The 25088-nt window shown below is 34.0% G+C and overlaps 1 protein-coding gene across 15 annotated transcripts in view; it reads right to left on the reverse strand.

Moving 5' to 3' along the window:
- Positions 1-25088, reverse strand: part of LOC143237638 (disks large homolog 1-like) — a 262734-nt gene that overhangs the window by 87343 nt on the left and 150303 nt on the right. For 14 of the 15 annotated variants that reach the window (XM_076477117.1, XM_076477113.1, XM_076477112.1 and 11 more), the window contains one exon: positions 16490-16525. The exons of the other annotated variant lie outside the window; for it this stretch is intronic. In XM_076477117.1, coding sequence (XP_076333232.1) covers positions 16490-16525 — 36 coding nt within the window. The remainder of the gene's footprint in view (positions 1-16489; positions 16526-25088) is intronic. 15 annotated transcript variants of the gene reach the window in all.

Raw genomic sequence — 25088 nt, forward strand, 5'->3', positions numbered from 1 at the left:
TCTTACAGTGCTAAATTAGGGACGGCTAGCGCAGATAGCCCTCGTGTAGCTTTGCGCGAGATTCCAAAAAAAAACAACAAAAATAAAATATTTACGAGTCTTGGCAGCACATGATAAGTTAAAGTATTTCTATACCCACAAGTCACACCTCTCCACATATGAAGATGAGCTGATTTTCCTAGGATGTAATGCGATGCTTTTTTCCTAAAAAATTATTTTTTGGAAGCAAAGCTGCAGTAGAAAGTATGGGTTTGAACCTCTTATCAAATTCCATAAGGTGATTTATTATAATTTTCACTACTTCACATACGCCGCTACGAGTTCATATCTCAACGTTCGAGTCGTTGCCGTTTTCTATCAACCTGTTACAATTATTACTTCAACTTTTCAGCCACTGAAATTTATGTTCCAGCCTATATTTCTCACTCTACAGTTATGTTTTAAGTTGTATTTATCTGTGTGTTGATGACGTGACATACGTCTTGTACACCGTCAGTTTCTGCCGAAAAAGAAAATAAAAAAGAGAAATTTATATTTGTTAAAAACGGGTTCTGTTTATTATTTCCAGTCTAAAGAAAATAAATATTTTATTTATTTATTCATTACTTTTCAGCTGGAAGTTTTATCCAGATAGTAATATAAGTTGTCTACATAATAAAATCTATAGCGGTACCTACAGAATAATTTTGACATGGTTTATAATTTTACGTATTCTTAGGCTGGTTGTTGAAATTTTTGTCTTTCAGAAATACACGGAAGTAATAAGATTTTCCACTTATAAGTATTTCTGTTACATCATACAACAGCATCTGTTAATAAAAAAAACTGAGTTTGTGGAGATGTACTTTAATAAAAGCAGCAATCTAACGTAATTTTCACGCGCCAAATTTTTCCTTCAGATACGTATCTTCGTGGTTTAGTAACCGCTGTTATAACACTTGCACATGTTTTACTGTCATAAATTTCAGTAATTCATCACTGAGAAACCAGTGAAGTAACTCCAAGCGTGTATTTCGTTCTTCACAAACACCAGTAAAATGGTGTTTATAGCTATCAAAAGAAAAGTCTCAGTGAACACAAAAACACAATTACGTTAAATTGATGCCCCAAGCGTGTTGATTGATCTGTGTTGTAGCTGGATCGTTACCTCACGGCAAAGCAATTTAGAAAGCGTGGAAGTTACGTATCCAGACCGTAAATAATGCTATAACGACCACCGAAGCCAATATGGATCAAGTGCTTAAACATAATATAGGTTAATGAAGTCACTGGTTAAACTGTTTCTTATTGGGATAGCTTATTGATGAAGTCACTGGTTAAACTGTTTCTTATAGGGATAGCTTACTGTATATCATAGTATACTTGGATCTTTTCGTTCGTTTAATGAAAATTAAATTACATTTTATAATTCCATTAACTGACCTGTAATGTCAAACTGTCCTAACTATACTATCACGTGCATTATTTGACAGAATGATATTTCGATTATTAAAATGCAGAAAGGACAGTTTCTTTACCAGACCAATTCGATAACATGTGAAATTTCTTTGATTGCATCAATATACCTGTTGTATATACACAGAGAATAATCCATTATTTAACTAGAAAAGGTAAATCATTACCCGTTCAATAAACTGCAATTTTTGGTTAAATTACTTTAGAACACCTTGGTTTAGAATAAAATATAACTTTTGTATTAACTTCTGTCTCGTTGGTCCATTCATGGGGCTACTCAAACATGTTACAATATTAAATACCTGGCCATTACACATATACATGAAGAGCGCTCTTACAACCACAACTGGTAAAAAATTAACAAATATTATATCGCTTACCCAACAATTAAATAACGGACATAGACTAACTCACTATAAAATTTCTATTATTGATAAATTCTAGTTATCAGGCTAAAGAGAAGTAACGAATTATTTGGTTTTCACATTCATATTAACAGGCAAGGTGTTTACCACTATTTATCATTTTCTCTCCAATTTAAATAACGTATAAAATAATGAAAACAATTCTAACGAGTTGTTAGAATGTTTCAGTTCGAACTTTAACGACATGAAGAACGTGAATTTACTGGCACAAACTGTTTGGTTTGTTAAATTCATTAAGCTAGTTTTAATAACTTCTCCAAAAATAACTAACAAAAACGCTATTATTTAAACTTCGCAGAGATCTGGTGTTTTGTAGTTATACAGGTGGTGTTATGACGAAAAAATAAAATACCCAATGATTTGAAAATACCTTCAACCAGAATAGTAAACACTGTAATAGTCTTAAAATCAGTACAGCCTTATGGAAAATGGAATCTTCAACTAATAGAATAAACCGCTGGGTCTATTAGATTTATACTTACATTGAACACGTTCTAAAATATCTGTTTGTTTAAAGTAATTCACAAAGCTACAAAATGGGCTGTCTGTGCTCTGTCCACCACACGTATCGAAACCCAATTTCTAGCATTGTAAGTCTGAAGACATACCGCTTTGGCATGAGGAAGGGCGTTCTAAGATGTAGCAATAAATACTGACTCGCGTTAAAAACACAGAAGTTGTAAAATGTATCCTGATACAATGCATTTCACAACAAACTAAACAAAAAATGCTTAGTTTCTTCTTGAGATAATCAAAAACGTTTCCTTTACCAACTCAGTTTCCGTAATTCAGGTTCATATACATACACTGCTGGCCGAAATCTTAAGGCCGATGAACATAAAGAAAAAATATGCATTTTGTGTTATCAGACTCAAATAAGCATATATAAGCCTATTTGAATAAAATGTGGTTTTTCAAGAAGCTTCAACTTCAACAAAAGCCCTGAAAAATTTAAACCATGTAGATCCACAAACAAACACAAACACATACGTTTTGTGAAGAACATGCAGAAAGTTGAAAACAATTAATTCCTGAATGTAATATTAATGGATGGAATATTCTTATTATCAAACCTCCCCTTCTATAATTATTAAACGTTAAAAACATATTGTTCGTGTGAATGTGCTTTGTTGTCGCTATGAGAAATGGCCCGGCATAACCATGTGGTTAAGGCGCTCGACTCGTAATCCGAGGGTTGCGGGTTCGAATCCTAGTTACATCAAACATGCTCGTCATTTCAACCGTGGGGGTGTTATAATGTGAGGGTCAATCCCACTATTCTTTGGTAAAAGAGTAGCCCAAGAGTTGGCGGTGGGTGGTGACGACTAGCTGCCTTCCCTCTAGTCTTACACTGCTAAATTAGGACCGGCTAGCGCAGATAGCCCTGGTGTAGCTTTGTGCAAAATTCAAACCAAACAAACCAGATTGTATCCGTGATACAGAAACAAGTTTGCTCAAGTTATTAATAATAATTTATTTTCCATGATGGCAAAAAATGATTTATTTTAATCCTCTTCATAAAACAGAACATAAAAACAGTCCCTGTTTTATGTGTAAAAGTCAGACTGTGTTTCTACTTATTCACTGACATCATCCGATTCTTTTATCCTGCCACTTTCATCATCACGACCTTTCCGTCTTATGGAGTAATTTACACGTATAAACATTCTTAACGATCATCAGATCATTACACAGGCCACAGTTCTGAAGGCAGCGCATATAACCTTAAGATATACAATGGGTTAAAAAATCAAACTAAATTTTAAATTAGATTAGTAGACAGCATTAGTCTGGCTAACGTTGGCCCAGCTAAATTATCTGAACGTACATAATTAGAATTAATTTGCCTCTTCACACCACTGTTGCCATTTTTCATAGGTAAAGTAATTAAATAAATTGTAAAATATTTCGAAGGATTATTATGACCGTTAATTAGCAAAAACTAATTAAAAGTAAGTTTAATAAGAACTTGTTTTTACAGTGGCAGATTATATTTGACTTCGTGAAAAGCTACAGTTAATTTTTAAACTTCAAATTATTGTTTTAGCTACAAACCAATGTTTATGGTTACTTCTGTAGTAGCTAAAGACAGTCGTATAGCTTCCAAAACTCCTTCAAGTAAAGTATTTCTAAATATATCCGATATTGTCCACTTCATGCAGGCAAGCAATACATTTAAGTTCCCCATACAGATTTTTTCTTAACTTCAGTGAAAATCCCACGGTTTGGAAGATTAAAGAATTTTCTTCCAACGTTTTTGTAAAAATTCAGAAAACGTCCAAAGTGTGAGAAGTCTCCAACCGCGCATTACTTGCCTAACCTAAAAAGAATTGCTAACTTCCAAGGTTTAGTCTTTCAAAACAATTAGCATCATGAAGCATTTGATTTATCTTACGGCAAAGAAATGCGAAATTCGTGAATAGGAGTTATTTTAATAACGAAAGCTTAAAAAGCAGAGTCAATTTTCACTGGTGAGAAATCACTATAAATTTCAACTACGAAAGATGAAACAGTCGATAACAAAGAAATAGCCCGATTCAGAAATTTTCAGCGTCCAGAGTGTTAAATGAAGAAAAAGAACAATTCCTGAAAGTAGTAACATTTTAACATCCACGTTTATTAGTCGTATCTTTATCACGTTAATGATCCAACTTGAACAGAGAGCAAATAATGTTTTTATCATTTTCTGCAGTGATGCTCCGTGATTGAAATGTAAGTCTGGTTTCAAACTAAAACGTATTAGTTGTTCATCGGCTTTTGGCATAATATGAAACATCGAAAAATTTAGATAAATGTTTTATACAAAACGTGTTAAGTTTAGGATAAAAAATTCGTTTTCTTCTGTAAAATAAAGAGTGTAAATTACTTCAAACATTCCCTATATAATGTCTGACTACAACAACAGTTCCTTCGTCAACACTGTTATGAAGTATGTTATTTTTAGTACGGATGCATGTATAACGTAATTTAACTTACAACAAATGTTATAATCGATTCAGTCACTCCGATACATGTATAATAAATACTAGAATTTCACACACTTAACATTTTTCCCAAACACATTACATTTCCCTGCATCTTTGAGAGACTATAAATGTTGCTACAACACAGTGTGGTTTTTTTTTTAATAATATTAAATCGCACATTACTTTTACGAAAATAATTCTTGTTACCCATTGTACAGCATTTTTTAAGTCTTTCAACACTTACTTAACGAGACAAGTACCATTTAAGAACTTCAATGAACAAGTAAGGTTAATCAAATGGTTATAAATAGCTTTTCTCATACTAAGTTTATAAAGAAAATGCGAAGGAAAAATTGGAATCGTTCAATTAGTCATAGCCAAAAACTGCATTAAAAGACAAAGCAACAGTATGAAATGGATTAAACATTAATTTGTTTGTCCTATATATAGTTTTTTGGCTTTCATGATTTCGTTTATTATATATATATATAAATTATTTGAAGAGACTAAGAACTTAGTTTTCCTGTCAGGAACAGCACAGGAAACAGTCTATAAGACAGTAAAACAGTTAAACCCCATAAAATGGCGGGAATTATGCAACTTTTAGAAAGAATTCTTGTAAAGGTAATACAAGTTACACACTTAACACACATCCAAAAGCTCCCAATATAGCTAAATTTCAGTAAATGCAACTTGATATTTAAGTATCCAGGGCAAGCACTATATGGAGAAGGAAACCTAGAGCGTATAGAGTATAGACTGTAAGATTACTGTTACTTTTTAATGCAATGTCTTTCACGATGTTTTGAAATACGGTATTCAAGTTGTCGTAAAAGTTTTGTCTAAAATTTAGTTATGGGCTAGTCCTTTAAACTTAGGACACGTGTAAATTCTTCTGTAAATTCTGTAAACACTATTCGCTTCGTAATTCCTATATTTTAAATAAGTATGTTTTTGTTGTTTTTTCTTATAACAAAGCCACATTAGGTTATTTGCTATGTCCAACGAGGATAAACAAACTTTTCATTTTAACGTTGTAAATCCGAAAACTTACAGCTTTCCCACCGGGGACAATTTAAGAAAGTTCCAGTAGTCTATAATTCGCTATCATACTATAATGGAACTCTGGCTTGAATGATACTGGAAAACTATTTTATTACGCGATGTGCAACCCCCAACTTCGCGAAATTTTTATCAGATGTGCATGTAGACTTGCAATAGGGGGTAACGATTTTCGCGTTTCGCCTCCGTTTCATGACAACAGATAACATTATTTTTCTCCATTCTCAGAGTTCAGATATGACGTCATGAATACATCACAAACAGATATAATGCACTAGCGCCATCTATATAAATATAATAATACTGTCTGTTGTATGTTCATGTAAATATTTCGCAGGGTGTGGATAGATCTTCACTAAAATTGGTATGGAGGTTCATTAGATCCATGGGGAAATACAAATTTAAAATTTTGTATTTTGTGTTTCTTCTTGTTTTTTTAACCACCACTTCGCCACTGTTGATGGATCTTCACCAAATCTGGCATAAAGGTTTGTTGGTTCCCCGAGGAGATAGATTTAAATTTACGGTTTCTAATTTTGTATTTTATTGTCTTTATGGATGTTTTTGGTTTGTTTGTTTTTCAAAACAAAAAACCAACAAATAAAACAACTTTCCATGCCCTAAGATAATCTTTCATTATCCATGAATTTAAATAATTTCCGTCCAGGGTACGGGCACCGCACCTAGTATATGTTAAAAGACATTTTGTGATTTTAATATAAATCTATTAGATAATCATCTATACAATAACCTGAGATAGTTCTCTGTGACTGTTTATTTGTTTGAAGTTAATCACAAAGTTACGCAACGGGCAATCTGTGCAATGTCCACCACGGGTATCGAAACCGGTTACTAGCGTTGTAAGTCCGCAGAAATACCGCTCTGCTACTGAAGGGTCTTTGTGTACTGATAGCTAAACAACAAAAAAACATTACTCTTAAGCCGGCTGGTATGGGTATTAAAACTTTAATTAAGCTGAAGGTGACCTAAGAAAGTCGAAATGTTGTTCTGTACTTTATTTAATTAAAGTTTTAATACCCATATCAGCCGTCTTGAAAATACATTTTTACTTCCAAGTAGGTTTCTCGTCATCACGAAAAAACATTACTACAAACGACTCCAACCTTACATTTAAGTTGAATACTCGGATCGCTTCAGAATTACACTTGATCCTATATGATCTTAAAAAGAAGTGGTGTATATACAAGTTACCTCAACTAACTATGCATCAATTAAAAGTATGATAATGAACAAGTATATATAATTAAAAACTTACTGGAATCTTTATGGCGATTTAGAAATCACGTTTGGATGCTAACTCCAAATGATGAAATTTCAAAATCTTTCGAGAGAAGCAGATAAAATTTGGATTCGCTCGACATAATAAATTATAAATGTTAAACCAAAGCATAATATGAACATCGATGATAAAAACTGTTGTTCTGGTGGGGAAATAAGAAAAAATAGGATGCAAATTAAGTTAGATTATTATAATGAAAACCCTTTTATAAACTAGGGAAAAAAATCATAAAAAGGGTTTTCATTCTGGAATATCGTAAAAACAAAAACATAGAACTAACTTTCATTTACAACGCATATAATTCCAAAAAATGGGCATTAAACCTCTATACAGAGGTCGTTGATAAACCTCATGCCTGGAGCTAATCCTATTATGGAATTTCCAAACTTCATACACTCTTGTAATCCTCTTTTACTGCCAGTGCTTTGTTCATTCGCCAAGAGGATAAAACAACGATTTTATCATCTTTCGATGCAATTATTTACACCAGGTTATCGCTATCAATGTCACAACATAAAGACACAAAGAACCCGAAAGTCAGCAAATAACACCGAGGTTTAAAAGTACACATAATACGGCCACTGTCCCTTTTATAGAACAAGTAAAGCTGTTAAAACTGGTATTTAAAATTAATCCCTTTTTCTCTGTTTCAACTCTTACTACATCAGCACAACAGAAAACTTTACACAATTCCTATCTGTAGTCTTCGAGCTGCACCAGTCTCTAAAAACTCATTGCTTGTAAAAGCCATTCGAACGTTAGAAGATATTAGTGTAAAATGTGAAGTCTCGTCTGATTCAACTAATCTCTTACTTGAAGAGGGTTTTGTTGCTTGTGTGTTTTTTGTCTCCAAAGACGCATAAAGAAAATACAATAATGTAAGTTTTTAAAATTAGACATGTACAATGGAATAAAGAAAGACGCACTGTTAACAAAAGAGTTACAATCTATGTATCGAAAACAATATATGTAGCGATGCTGCAAAAACATTTTCTGAATCTTAATTTACATGAAAATCAGCTAGTTTTTTCTTCTTGACCTATAAATGAAGGAGAGAATGGTATCTACAGTAATAAAATGATCAAGGAAACAGCGACGGAAAAATGGTACAAAAGGCAAAAACTATTAGAACGCCTTTCCTTTTTAGCGTGAAAATAAACCGCACTGAAGTATAGTCAAGTATTTATAGTTTAATAAAGACTGGATGGTATCCAACCAATCGGAAAGTGCCACGACAGTATAAGCCGAATAAAATTACAGGAAAAATACTTCCGGTGCACGAGATGTGTGAACAAGCCCGGCATGGAGAGGTGGTTAAGGCACTCGACTTATTATCTGAGGGTCGCGAGTTCGAATCCTCATCACACCAAACATGCTCGCCATTTCAGCCGTGGGGCGTTATAATGTTTCGATCAATTCCACTATTCATTGGTAAAAGAATAGCCCAAGAGTTAACGGTGGGTAGTGATAACAAGCTACCTTCCCTTTAATCTCTAAAATTAGGAAAGGCTAACGCAGATAGCCCTCGCGTAGCTTTGCGATGTGTAAACAGCCATTACTATCAAAACCACACTAATGGAAACACGCCGTACTAAAAATATCAAACATAAACTAGCATTGACTTACGGTGCTGTTGCTTGCCTAACTTTATTTAAATGGTTAAGAATTACAAACAAAACATCACATGACAATAAATACAATAAGAAAACAGAATACTTTCTGATTAACAGCACATACACAGCATGATTTTCTGGCCCTTTCTCTAATGCAAATTTAAAAAGGTCAGGTGTTGGTCTCTCAATATCAGTTGCATATCTTTTTTTGAAAAAAAGCTTTTGGAAAATTTTCAAACTTTCGAAACCTTTGGTTTCATTTAGAGCTTTTTAAAAATAAAAGTATTTTTTTTGTTGTTGTTGGATGATTAATGACGGTATGGAAAACAGCACTCTAATGTTGAGATCACTGATAGTACAAAGACTGGATAAATATGATTGGTATAGAACAAGTAAAAAGAACAAAAGCGCATATCTATCCCTTGGGGTTTTACAGTCTGCATGATCAGAGAAACTTGAGCTTCTGCCAAAATTGAAGCCTACCACAGACAGAAACAATGAATAAAAATTATAACACCATATGCTTTTCCCCTCCAAGTACAGTGTGTATAATAACGTTCTAACCAAAAATAAAAGAAAAGGCATATTTGTAGACTACTTCTACAGACATTTCTCAACATGAAATTGAATTCGTATTATGCGAAAAACCGTTTTCAACAGTAGACAGTCACACAGTAAGAGAACAAAAATAACAAATATATATATATATATATATCATTTTTCTGTCAAAGCTACAGATCAAGCAGTACCTACCTTAAATGCACACAATCACTCTGTCCCGTAGTAATGTTGTTATTCCAGTCATTGCTCCCAGGACTGATTTAAAATTGTTTTCTTTGTTTGTTTTTACGTTGTTAAACAGAAAGCTACACAACATATTATCTATATTGTGCCAATTACGGGTACTGAAAAAGAAAAACTTCGAGAAAGACCTTAAGTTTCAGTACTGAGCTCCCCAGTAGTACAGCGGTATCTCTATGGGCTTCTGACACTAGAAATCAGGTTTCGATAATATTTGCGGGCACAGCACAAATAGTCCATTGTGTAGCTTTGCGCTTAACTACTACTAACAAAGACTAGAAGTTGAAAACAAGGCTGACGAGAATACGTGAAACTGGCACTGTTAGCAACAGAAATGGCAGTGAAAGAAAAAATTACCTCAAAACTATCTTAAGTATTTCAGAGTAATTTTTGTAGAAGACAGATGATGGTTGACAATGTCGACGACTTTGATGTAAACACCGTACATGTGAATTTTACTTCGAAAATATTAAGATATACAAATATCAAAAAGTGGTCTCACGGGAAATGTAGTTATTTTGTTCTAAACCGCTGATGAGCAGAGATAGCCAAACCAAAACGTTGAAATGGGCATCGTATTACAAACAGCTGGATGTTCAATAATGGAGATGTGTGTTATTCGCAGACGAAAACAAGCTAAAATTGTTCAGTAACAAACATCACGATTGTTGTTGTTTTTCAATACACAACAACTACAATGAAGGTTATTAAGGGATCAGTGAAAGTAAAGGACGGCAGTTCGGCCAACGATATCCAGTAGCTGTGGATATATATAAAACTGGTGGCACTCTTAGTGCACAAAAGTACATTCAGATTCTTACCTACACGTCATTTCCTCAGAAACATGACTCATCAGGTGAGTTCGTTGGTTGGCTAAGAGCGAAGCTACGAAACGGGTTATCTATGCTCTGCCTGCCACCGATATCGAAACCCGGTTTTTTAGCGTTATATACTTTTAAACTTACCAATGAGCTCATCAGGAGGGAGTTAAATTTCCAAAACGACAATGATCCGAAGCATACAACAGACATGGTGAAACGATACATTCATGATAAAGATACACACAGAAAAAAATACCCAAAAACAAGAACAACAAAAACGAACAACCATGGTTAAACCTGCACGTATATATCCTAATATGAACGTTCCTGAGTCTGTATGGAACTTATGTGAAAACTGATAGGGTCAAAAGACAAACAGTTTAGCTGCCTCGTGGACAATAAATGGTACAGGGCATTTGGAACAACGTTCCACAGTCTCACAGAAACTGTAACGCAGCATGAAAACGATGCGTATTGCGCTGTGTAAAACAAAGGGCTCACATACAAAATACGATCGCACTGTTCAACTTACTCGCTTTTGTATATGCTGTGCTAATGCTTTGTAACTGTTTCTCTTTGTTTGTATGTGTCTCATCAGTATTTCTAAAATTATTTCAATAACTGTGTATACACGAGGCATATACGGTATAGAATTTATCTTCACGAGTTTCAGCTTTTGTCATTTATATAACTATCACATTTCTCACTTAGTTATTTTCTTTTCCCTTTCACTCTCGGTCTAGTATGGCCTGGTGGTTAATGTGTTCGACTCGCAATCTGCAGCTCGCGGGTTCGAAACCACTTATCAATCATGTTTTAACCCTCTCAACCATGAGGGCATCACATTGTGACGATGAATTACACTATACAAACAGAATAGTCTAACAGTTGGCGGTGAGTGCTGTTGACTAGGTGCCTTCCTTCTAATTTATCATTACAAAACTATGGAGAGCTCATGGAAATACCCCTAGAGTAACTTTGCGCAAAATTAAACATACTATTTCACTCTCCTTGTTTCTCAGTGGTACAGCGCTAAGTCAGCAGACGTACAACGCTAAACTTCACGGTTCGATTCTCTGTGGTAGACAGAAACACAAACTCATTATTTTTGGAATAACTAAAATTATTTTCGAGCTTCACCACGTCATAAAAATCCATGTTGCTACGTCCAGTATTGCTTTACCTGTCGAGCGTGTATCGTGATAACAGCCATGCAGTTTAATTTTGGTGCAAAAGGCTCAGTCGTAAGGCTGTCATATCTAAAGAATGTCACACATCTCTGCTAAATTTCCATAATGTACATAGAGTACGAAATTACAGTTACCCAACGACCATCACAACAACAGCCCGATCTCACAGAAATCTATAAGCGCTGCGTCCGGCAAAGTGACTAGCGTGTAATCATATGAAAAAGCATGAATATCCGTTTTTCTCTCTAGTGCTTAAGATATAAGAAGGTTAAAGAGACAGTTTGATTGGAAAATTTATCCCACAACCTGTTAGTTTCGTTTCCCAAATGTTCTTTTTTTCTTGATAATGTTGTGTTCTCTAACTTGGGGTAAGTAGATACCGACCTTTAGGTTCTCAACAGATACAAGAAAATGCAGCTGATTCACTACTACTAGATTACGACTTGTTGCAGATTTCTTTCTAGATGGTCCTGATGCCAATAGTTTATGTGTTTCTTGAAAATTCTATATCCCCGACAGTATATGATGGCAGTATTGGAAAGGGATGCTACATGATAGCAAAATGTAGATTCAATGCATTCTGTGTCAGCGCAACTTTCTATCAACTGTGATATGACTGTTAGGTGACTTGCCGATTTGGATATTGTTTGTTTTTTGAATTTCGCGTAAAACTACACGATGGCTATCTGCGCTAGCCGTCCTTAATTTAGCAGTGTAAGACTAGAGGGAAGGCAGCTAGTCATCACCACCCATCGCCAACATTCGAACTACTCTTTACCAACGAATAATGGGATTGACCGTAATTTTATAACGCCCCTACGGCTGAAAGGGCGAGCATGTTTGCTGTGACGGGGATTCGAACCCATGACCCTCAGATTACGAGTCGAGTGCCTTAACCACTTGGTCATGCCGGGCTGATTTGGATATTCAAAATTGTTTTAGCGTAACGTACTCAATCTGCATTGTTACGTATTTTGTAATAAAAAATTAAATGTGGTCTGGTCCTGCTTGTTAACAAGTGTAGCAGCATTTTTTGATAAGCATATTATAAACTAAACAAAATACTATCTTACATTCTACATAAAGAGATAAAACATTCAGTTCTACAACCTCAACTGATGGGTATTAATTGAACTTGCCACTTATGCATATACTATTCTTATCTCGAATATCTATTTAAAGTTGTATGGTATGATAATATACGTGAGAGCATAGTACAGCAAATATTCTATGAATGTTAACTGTATATATATATAAAAGGATGGCAATTTCAACAATAATAGTTGAATGTTATCTCTATGAGACTATCTTTCACCCAACTTCGACTTCTGTCGATTGACTTGTGCTGCGTAAACAATACGTTACCGAAAAATATTATTCAAATAACTAAATTTTTATCTTTGTTAGACGACCCGTTACAATGTACATCGAACAAATTTCTCAGAATGTACAATTGTTTGTTTAACATGACATAACAGGCTATTTGCGCTCACTCCATCATGGATTTTAATATTGTAACTGTAAGTTTACCGCTAGCTCGCCACTGGGGGTATTCTGAGATTGCAAACTAAATTTACTTTGCAAGTAGTTACATCCAACGATTTATCAAAACATGTCTCAAATAACATCACAGTTTTAGTGATTAATCATACAACACACGCCCCAGTGGATTACTTTTAAAGTCACTATTATAAAAATAAATAGTACTGTTGATCTCCTTAACAATGACAAAAAAACTGATTCCTATTCATATCAAGTATAATAACCCCATTATCTTGTACAGTCAACAGTTAGCAATAAATCCCCATTCGTTTTATCAAGGCTCGTCATTTTAAAAGTACCTCTTCCTCACTGATTCGTCATTGTTCTCAACTTACATGACTGGCTATAAACTCACAGTTAAGTACTAAAAACAATAAACTCATAAATAAAGATAGAAACTAATATTTTAAACGATATATCATTATGGCATAGCTCATGAACATAAGAACTGTAAGAAGTTTCAAGTTACAAAGGATTGTTTGTTTGTGTTTGAATTTCGCACAAAGCTACTCGAGGGCTATCTATGCTAGCCATCCCTAATTTAGCAGTGTAAGACTAGAGGGAAGGCAGCTAGTCACCATCCCCCACCACCAACTCTTGGGCTACTCTGTTACCAGCGAGTAGTGGGATTGACCGTCACATTACAACGCTCCCACGGCTGAAATGGCGAGCATTTTGGTGCGACAGGGATTCGAATTCGCGACCCTCAGATTATGAGTCGAACGCCTCAACCCACCTGGCCATGCCGGGCCTAGTTACAAAGGAAGTATAGAAACAACCTGCATATGCTGAAACAGTGTGATGACGTGATGCATGATGAATTACAATCCATACATAAACTTAAAGGATAGAGGGATATATAAAAGTACTTTCCCAAAAAAACAAATTCACTGATTGTTAAATAATTCAAAGTACAGAACATTTTAAACACAGAAGCTTACAGTTTTCCTAAAAGAAGTGGAGAACTCGCAAAACAATATGTTTAGGACAGAAAGAGGTTCCTAAATAATTCCTCAAATCAATCCACAGCAACGAACTTATCCTCAAAATGAAGAATATCGTTAGGATAAAAATCCCTTCAATCCACAAGGCTATTGCGATTAAGCTAGGCATATCTCTTCGCACTGTTAACAGTATAATAAGCACGGATTTAAAGCTACCGAATATTTATAAATTTTCAGCCGCACTTGAAATCAACAGCTGTTTTATGAGAAATATTGTGGAAAAATTAAAACCATTAAAACCATAATTGTTTTATTCGACATCATGCCTGTCAAATCCTCCAGTTCGGTTGTAACTGATTTCTGTGTACCTCGTTTTGGTTAAACACGGATTTAAAAGCCGACATGTATTGGTTGGTCTGTGGAAACATCCTTGAAATGTAGGATCTAAGATTGACCTTGCCATCTTCTATGATGAAAATTACGGTTTTGGCCAATAGTACGTATCCATGACGATCATACTGGGAACAATAGAAAACAACGACGAAACAGTTTCAAAGAACAAACTATACTATACTAAACAAACCTGGAAGATGATTTGAATCTTATAAATTGTGATTAACCTTCAGTATTTGAGTAAAATATATAAACTCATTCTGAAGTTTATTTGTTTATATTTGCACGTTTGTTCATATTTTCCAGAATATATTTTCTGACAAAACAAATCAGACATTTTTAAACATACAATGATCACATGTAGCAATTAATTCATCCTGTTTACTATTTATAAAGTTACTTGCTTCTTCATTGCACATTATTTGTATCATCTTAATATTTCCTTACAACTATTCCGTTAACACAAAGTAGGTTATTTTACTTGCTGTAACGTCTTCCGAATGTACACTTTTGTTTTAAAGTGTCGCTCCCTTCATATTTAGCAATCATATTGCTTTTATTTCGAACTCACACCGCTAGAAACCGAGTTTCGATACCTGTGGTGAGCATAGCACAGATAGCCCATTGTGTAGCTTTGTGCTTAATTTCAAAAACAAACATCCTTTTCTTTCCATTACCACTACTTTGCCGCTACAAAGCATATTATTTTACTTGCTGTAATGTGTTCCAAAGGTTCATCGTTTTGGAGTTTGCTCCTTCGTTGCTTTTTAAATGGTTCATTAAGCATATTTGAACATCTAAACAGCCACTGGTGTCTCTTTAGTCCTTATAGAACAAAGCCACGTTGTTACGTTTGTAAACTTACAGCTTTCCCACCGGAGAACCAGTAACTAGTGGATATGCAAGGTTTAATACTTTATTAAGAATTTATTAATTTCTTTTTACAATATCACCACAATCCATGCAACTACGGTAGTTGATCATCTGAGGAAGAAAAATGTCAAAAGTCGATACTTTTCCGGCCTCCAGTTTCCAGTTTTCTCTCCATACTCCCATCACGAAATACTAATGCTTTTAGTTTCAGAGAATAAAAATTCACAAACAGACGTACTTTGTCAGATAAAATAGAGAAATAAACAAACAGAACGATAGATAATAATACTGCCCCGTAAGACTTGCTTTGTTGAACATCACTACAAAAACAATATCCGCCAACAACAATGAAAAGTAATTAATTATAAAAATATGGTAAGACTGTTTAACAAATAAAATCGTTAACAAGAAATCAATTTGGTAACATTTGCTGGTAGTCCTATTTAGTTTTTACAAATTAAAACCAATCGAAAGAATGGCAAATTTGCAAACACTTGTATGCATATAAATACGTTTGTATGCGTTTATTACTGGAACTTTACAAAAGCTTTTGTACTTTGGTTACAGATGAACACTAATGTTAATGGCTTAACATAAAATTAATCAAGGTGACAGCCCGAGATCGCTCAACAGTATTAAATTCTTTCTTGTATCCTCATACACTGTGTGAGCTGTCACAGCAAGTATTAGTGGATAACCAAACAAAACAGCAGATCTGCTTTTGTCGGTATCTTTGTTCGATCGCATGCTTCATTACACCTGTTTGCTTCTCTTTTTTTTTTTCTTTCATCGTTCTGAATTTGGTTTCCTTTTCAAGCTACAATCTGCTCTATATTTTCCCTTCAACACACTATGTTCTGTTATTTCCTCACCAGTATAATCCCATCACTATACCTTATCAGCTTTGTATTCTCTATCTAATTTTATACACAGCACACGAATCACGCAGTGCACTTAATTCAAGTGCTGTAATTAATAAACTCTCTCCACTTTAAGTAATTAAGGTACAGTAACTTTAAAAAAAATTCCACGAAACAACTGAACCAAAATGACGTTCAAATTCAAATAAGCTTTTCGTTGCTGAGAACTTGTTTTCAATCTTACCTGGTCACCATCTTGTGAAAGCCAACTGTCATTGCTCTATAAAAGAAACAAAAATATTATATGAATAAATCGTATGTATTAATCGTACTAGTAGTCAAACTAATTTACTTCAACTTTAAATGCCACTATGTGTGTGTTTAAGTGTATGAACGACTGTCATTAACCAATTACATAATAGGTGTTTTAATTTTGCCAACAGTAGATAAAACAAGCTAATCCGCACTGTACGTAAAAACTGAACTATTCCTTTACTTTTTAATCGTTGTACTGTAGTTAAACTTATTGCAACATATGTTCTGATAAAACTATAAAACTTTTAACAGTACTTTGTATTTTTCGAAACAAACAAGTTCATGTTTAAGAAGCATATTTACAGAATTTTAAACGCAAAAAAAAGTTAAAACATAAGAGGAAGATAAGTTATTATGTAATAAACCAACGTGATTTATTTCTAAGAACGATCAAATTTAACCTGATGATCGTATTTTATTTCTTAGTGGTTTGGTTTGATTTGTTTTGAATTTCGCATAAAGCTATACGAGGGCTATCGATATTATTTGTATAAAAGTGGGGTAAGTAAAATTAATTCTTCGAAGACTTAGAATCAGAAGCTTCAATACCATCTTGATATTTAATGGTTTTTTTTCTCCCCTTTTTATTCAATCACATGAAGCTCACCTTATTTCTTGATATTGTTTACCAAGGACTGAAAATGCGTGATGTAGCTTCATGCTGTTGTCTTCGGTTTGCCGTGAGTTGAAGTATACAGCTTATAAACCATTTTATGTTTCATATGTGCAAATTTACTTTGATACTGGGAAGATAGTTTTCGTGGATTAATTTTACCTTTTTGTTTGTTTGTTTGTTTGTTTTGAATTTCGCGCAAAGCTACTCGAGGGCTATCTGCGCTAGCCGTCACTACTTTAACAATGTAAGACAAGAGGGAAGGCAGCTAGTCATCACCACCCATCGCCAATTCTTGGGCTACTCTTTTGCCAACGAATAGTAGGTTTGACCGTCACATTATAACGCCCCCACGGCTGAAAGGGCGAGCATGTTAGATGTGACGGGATCCGAACCTGCGACTATCAGATTACGAGTCGAGTGCCTTAACCACCTGGCCATGCCGGGACAGTTCTTAGTGAAAAGAGAGTTATTTTATATTTTAAATGAACTTGTGGTTCCGGTACAATTAATAACTAATACAATTATATATATATATATATGGGTAAAAGGAGAAAATTTACATTTTACAGATAAATGTACATAAGTATTGTGCAAAAAGTTTTAACAATAGCTTTATAAAAACCAGTAAATGTCTGTTTATTAGAGAAAACAAGACGACTCAGTTGTTCTGTTTTCGAATTCCTCCTTTTTGGTTTTTTACTGAAACCTCAAAAGTACTTAATCTATCAAGAATATTTTAGTAATCATTTTAAAGCTTTGTTTGATGTAATATAATCATAAACAAAATGTTTACAGGGTGTATTAGACAATGAATATATAAGCCAAGTCATTGTAGAATACATTATTTTGAATGGTAGGTGATGCAAATATACTGTAGTTGTTAGTCATTTTACCTGAGGACTTTTAATTTACCGAGTAATAACATACTTTATTTTTGTTTAATACATTTGGAACGTTTAAAAAAAAACAGTAAAATAATTTTTAAAACTAGTTTATAACTGTTACAGAGGTTAACTACGTTAGATTAAACTGATTTTGAACCCTCACCACGTCGTTACAGTCCATGTCACTACATCTAGTCATTTTCTTCCTAATGACCATGCATTATATAGGGCTGAACGCAACCCAGTGGTTTGTTTATCAAACTATAGAAGTAGAGTTTCGTGGTTCTAGTCCTGATACTGCAAGGACAAAAAAGAGCTCCGCAATTTTGGGTGAGTAAAAAAAGAATGACAGTTAAATTCCATTATTCAATTATAGTATCCCTCAAGTTGGCGGTGACGAGTTACCTTTCCTCTAATTTATCACTTCAAAATTATGGACGGATAGTTCATAGAGCTCCCAAGAAGCTTTGTGCGAAGTTCAACAAATAATAACAAGAACAGCACTTTGAGAATAGTCCTGCAAAGTAGTTTCTATTACAAGGAGTTTCGTCATTAGGCTGTCACGGCCAAAGTATCTGACCCATATGCCATCCACAGAACACAGATGACAATTTCCAAGAGCTCGTTTCATAAGTAGGATCTTACGGAATTCCACAGGCATTGCGTACAACGACTTTTCTGGTATGTCTTCATATGGAATTACATGCATGTATTCCCATTTGACTCTCCAGCCATTTAAAGTACGTGACAATTGAGCGAAGATGTCATGAGAGTAACTATATGCACTTTTGCCACTGAACTTTCTGTTCGTGAATTCTCACCTGTTTTAAAAGTCTGCACTTTGCTTACCATAACTGAGGGTACAAATTGTTGCGGATGGCTTTATGGGTGGTCTTGGTTTTCCAAGTTGATTCATGTTCCTTTGTTTTCCATTGCCACTAATTACAAGGAGCATCCTCGTTTTGGTGATTCTAAATCCCCAATCTGAACACGTCTTTATGATCTGAACATGTATATATTTTGCGTTGGAAGGAACTGTTTCAAAACCTTCCCCAAAGCGGTCAATTTTCGGTGTCAAAACATTATTTAGAAAACGTGAAAATATATCAAAATATAGTTGTGATACATGGCATTCCATCACGACTTTGTATTGGATGTAGATGACATGTGACTTACTGATATGCATATTAAAAACCATTTTATTATAAAATACTCAATGGTGTACACGATGTTTTGCAATAGTAATTGCTTTTATTACAAGTGTTTGAACCAAAAAACGAAATAATTAAAGAGTCTAAATTCTCTTGTATCTTATTAGACTCTTTAAGCCGAAGTATATCGACTCATGGAACAGCTTTCAGTTTTTGGTTGTTTTTTTTTTCGAGTATAAACTTTTAGTTCGTTGCTCCGTCACCTATTGACCGATTTGAAATCTAATTACAGTTTTGAACTCAGGAAGCCACATCCTTTCGACTGATGTATTTGATCACGCCCACGGTTTGAAAGTTTAATTTATTCTGATTCTGTCTAGAAATGTTTGAGGGTAAGCTGGTAGAGATTCTAATGAGTACTAAAATTGAATCGGTTATACGCGTGGACACTCACACTTGATACTGCTGGCACACAGAAACATAGCTTATAAAAAGCAAAACAGTCTCATAGATTAATTTAACTAATCCTGCCTAAAATAATTTCAAGTGTCACGACTATTGAGACTTCCTTCTTGTTTTATAACTGAACTTTTTAAAACTGTTCGTGTAAAACTAATGTGCTACATTAAGTGAATAACGAAATTCAACTTAAATCCTGGCTTTCAAAAATTAGTTGAGGTTATGCTAACTGCATGATAAGACAATATAACGTATGTAGAAACCGCTCTTAATTATTTATGTAAAGCGTTAAATCATATAATGTGCGTAACTTCAGTCATTGAAAGAAAGAGTGCACGGCTTTCATGCCTACCAGACTGGACAGAATACTGTCGCTATAAATTACTAAAAAAAAAAGCTAGTTCTGATAGTCACGAGAGAGTTGTCTCTAAGTCACATCCCGTTATTGCAATCCAAAACTTCTGAAGAGATATTGCTGGTGTAATCAATGACCTACACTGTACGTGCGTGGACAGAGCTCTGTAGTAAGTAATCCATGCTCTCTGCTAAAGTGCTTTCTATACTTTACAAAAATAAGTTTAAAACATTCATTGACATTTCTAATGTAACGCAAGACACACAGCACTACAGATTAAAAAATGATACAAGTGCCTGAAGTAGCGTAGTAAAAAAATTACTTTCGTATATCTACAACAGAAAAGAGCAGAATATGTGATCATGAAGAAAACAGTAACGGTAGTAACATTATTTTGTGTAACGGTTATAAACTCTACTAGGAATTACAAAAAATAAAGTTCTCTTTAAAATTACACCTTGAAGAATGGCTTTCAAAGTCACAAAACAAATTGAATGTTAACCAAGTCGTAGAAAATCTGGAAAAAAATTACACAAACGAACTCCTACTGAGTCTGAGATATCAAATTCTATGTACACAAAAGTCAACATGCAAATACTATCCTTTTTACTCTTATCAACACAACCAATTACCACTAACTTATGTGAAATAGAAAAGAAATTTCGATCAGTAGAGCATATCAATTCACCTGAATTAACAAATTCAATCATGAGATAGAACACTTAGTGCATACAGGCAGCATATGGTTTTAATTAACCAAAGACAACGCTGCCCTAGCGTTCCTTAGCCTCCCTTCAGATAAATGTTCTACAGGATTCTGTATTGTTGTAAAACGTTATGGTGGCATTTACCAATTTTCTATTTATAGTTAGCACTCAACTTATAAAAGGTTCACAAGAGGAAAACTTGAAATGCTTCTAATAAATATTCTTAAAATCAGAAAGTTTCAGTTTCTCCTTCAATTCGATCACCTCTTATAGTACAGACGGACAGATAATTAGAAACACCCAACGCCTAACTCACCTAAGAAAAAAAATGTTTCCCGAGATACCACAGTGAAACAAATTAGTGTTATTTAAATCGCTACGTAAACGGGTGTCATTGATGAGTGCTAACTTACACAAACATTGTTTAAGCAAGAATTTTCTTTTGCGGGGGTTGAATGATTTTTGGACAGCGATGATAGCATAAGCCTAATAAAAATATTTAAAAAAAAAGAGAAAAAGAACATTACGCGATACATACTTGTACATGTGTGACAGAGGTCCAAGAGAGACTATAATTAAACATTATTCAAAAGCGTTCAGCGGTATGTTCAAGAAGTAACAACACAAAAATACAGGGTTCAATGACCCGCTTTGGAAAATGTACAGACAGTCCTTTGTTTATTTATCTTTACACTAAGAAAACAACAAAGTACAATTAACTTGATTATTGGATAATATTCGAGAAGGTTAGAGAGTCATTGTAAATTTTCGGTAGTTATTTACGGGCTTGATAACGTATGTGATATTGTCATCGAGCTACATGTGTAAAAAGAACAAAAGCATTTCCGAAGAATCACACTATTTAAACTAAGTTACATATTTTAATAATAACAAATCGTAATTTTAAATTTTAGGCAATCTGTTCTGTTGTATTTCGGGAAATTTGGAAGAAGTCTCATTGCAGATAAATTACATGTAACTCTCTCTCTCTTTACCGCACTTAACTCACAATTCCTACCCTCATACAAAGAAATAAAAACTCACAAAAAACAGCCGAGAATTGACTGCATAACAATATTTAATAATTGAATTGCAATAATAAAAAATAACACTGCAGACATCTTAATAACATTGCGATATATTAACTTTAGGACAGAACAGATTGTATGGAAACTGTAATACAACTAAAATACCAGTACAAAAATGTTTTTGAAATTCAAATTATTTTGGTTATTTTTTGACACATCATATACCAAGAGGCATGTTTTGGCTGATTTGCAACAATCTTGAGGTGTTTGACATTCGGTTTCTTGATAAGGCGATTAGGATAACATATAAAGAAAATTGAAAGAAAAAACTTGTCGACACCAACATTCACGAAGATTAAATCCGTACATCTTCATATTTAAAATCTCACTAAAACACATTACTTCGACCATTAATGACCTTATGTTCATTAAACATAATGGTTTAAGTTAAATATCGTGTTCTTGGCTAATGTAAGCGTTTTGTTATTCGAAAACGTCTATAGTAACGACAACAACAAAAGGAAGTTCAAAGGATATTGTTACTAGGCGTAGGTGTGCGAATTGTTGGATGTGGATGAATCAATCTAACAGACTAGAATTTTATAATAATGTTGTTTTTTTTTATTTACAGTCAACGACAAGAAAACGCTAAAACCAGAAATTTAAAAGAAAAATAGCAACAACAACAACTAAATGAATAGTTAATTACTTAAAGGAACATACTTCAATAAGTTAAAATTAAAATAAAAAAGAAAGAAATGAGGTACAATTATAGAGCACTTGACAAGTCAAGCCACAGCCTTGAAGACCAGATTTAGGTACGTTTACGGGTGGGAAACAGAAAACGTCCTGAAAACAAACGCACCTGGGATATACATGAACCCTGTGATAAATTATAATTGTTCATATGTTGATGACATTTTGTGCAAAGCTACACAAAAGCTACCCGCGCAAGTCGTCCCTAGTTTTGAAATGAGAAGCGAGTGGGAAAACAATTAGTCAACACTACTCGTTACCAACTCTTGAGCTACTCTTTTCCAACAAACAGTGGGAATGATGGTCATATTGTAACGCTACAACAGCTGTAAGAGCGAGCATTTTTGGCGACTGGTTTCGATCCTGCAATATATATATAGTGTGTGATATAAGATACAGGTTTGGCTGGTTTGTTTTGAATTTCGCACAAAGCTACACGAAGGCTAGCCGTTCCTAATTCACCAGTGAAAGGAGCTAGTCATCACAGCCCACCGCCAACTATTGGGCTATTCTTTTACACTGTGCACCAATAAATACACCAGTCTCAATAAATGAGTTAGAACACAGGGAAACTTGCCTTTCTTTTAAAAAGGCAAACACAATCCATAGAACAAAAATATATATACTTCACTTATTGAACAATGTAAACAAGTTCTGTTGTTGTGCTCATGTTACGTGTTATCAGACATTTCTAACGCCACATATACAAATACGATTCTAAGAAATACTAAATTATATTTTAGAAAAAGTTCATATGTTCCAAACAGTACAAATTCGTATGTGTACTTGTGTATTTACGCATGGTTTCAGTACTGTTAGAACTCATCTTAAGAAATAAATGTTCATTCCTTCGTACCTTGTAGTGTATACCTTTTTACATTTATAACGTTTCGACGTCACATAGTAAGAAAAGAATACTAAGCAAAGTATAGCTGAAGATTATGATTACCTCAACGTTAAATTTTGAACTAACGATAGGCTAAAGGTTGAGGTAATAAAAGCAACATATCGACTTTTTACGAATGCAGCAGAGTCGTTAAGAAATCAAAGCGAATAAAGATGTTTAGCAGTTGAAATTTTTGAAGAATATTTACATAATGAAGTTTTACAAAACCTAAAGATTCTTCTCTTTGAATACCACAAAGTGATTTTGTTAAGAACACCTAGTTCCAAAGAAAACTGTCAAATCTAATCTACACGATTTAAGAAATTTCCTACCTTTTGAAACTTATTAGAATTTACTCTAATATGTTTAAAAATTGAATAAATGTCACTTAAATATTGAAGGGATATATAAAGATTTCCTGACCTATATTATCACAGCCCAAAGTCGATTCCAGACCCACCCCTATAAAACAAGTTTTCCAACTATACACGTAAATGCCAAATGTCTCTTGGTATGATCTGACAAACTTTTGACATTTACGTGAACTAAACTAAATATATAGGCCTCATCCCCTTGTGTTAGCTAGTTCCACATATCCTTTTTCCCCCACTTTTTTAAAGTAAATCATTTTTGCTTAATAAATTATTAAGTCATATAAATGCCCTATTCGTTCTGTCTAGCCTATCACTTCAAAATTAGGAATGGCTACGACTAGGTAGCCTTTGAATGGAAAATTATGAAACCAGCTATAATGTGTACGTACAAATGTTTTTACCAATATTATCATTACAAGTATTTCAGCATAAAAAACATTATATACGAATATGTTATGTTTTGTACGTTTCTCTTGTTGTTTTTCGTTCTCATGCAGCAGAAATTAACATGTCGAAAAGTCCCCTTCAGTAAAGAATAAAATCAAGATAGTACCCCTTGTATCAAGATTGTACCCCTTGTACATAGTACGTCTTAAATACCCTCGTGTTTTTTTTTTTTTTTGTATTCTCGGTCTTCCTGTACTATCTGTAACAGTTCTTACGAATAGAATTGTTAGCTCTCTCAATTGCTGCTAAATTTTAACACAAGTCTTTTGGCTCCAGTGTATGTACGTATGTGTTTCTTGTATTATGTTTTCAGTGGTTGTATGGACCAGCTAATTACTTCATTAAAAGAAAGACTTTTCTGATAGTTACTCGGGTTGTTTACGTCCACAATTTATTTCTTCTCTTTCACCTTAAACTCTATTTTCCCCATTACAGTCACGTGATATATTGATAAATAAAATTGCTGTTTAAATAAATATCCATAACTATTTATTAATATCTTGATATACTTGTAAAATACTATTAAATAGTTGTTGATATCTGTAAAAATCTCGTGTAAAAGCAAAAATAACAAAACTGTTGCAGGACAAGTTACACTTGGGGATAGTGTTCAATTCCATATAGTGCGTATTCTTCAGAATACAAGGCCTATATCTGAATGGAGGAAATAAATCCGATTACTGTTGTTATTAAAAGTAATTTCTTACACAGTACTCAAAGCAGTTCGTAACGTTTACACGTTGGCAAGGTTAAGTAATGGGTTCAATATGTATTGTCTCTAACAAGTTCTATAACAATTTATTATTGTTTGTCAGATTCCAGAAATAAACAAGTTAAATAATAATTACATCACAGACACAGTATA

The sequence above is a fragment of the Tachypleus tridentatus genome, chromosome 13, assembly GCF_004210375.1.
Source record: "Tachypleus tridentatus isolate NWPU-2018 chromosome 13, ASM421037v1, whole genome shotgun sequence".
Classification (NCBI taxonomy): Eukaryota; Metazoa; Arthropoda; class Merostomata; order Xiphosura; family Limulidae; genus Tachypleus; species Tachypleus tridentatus.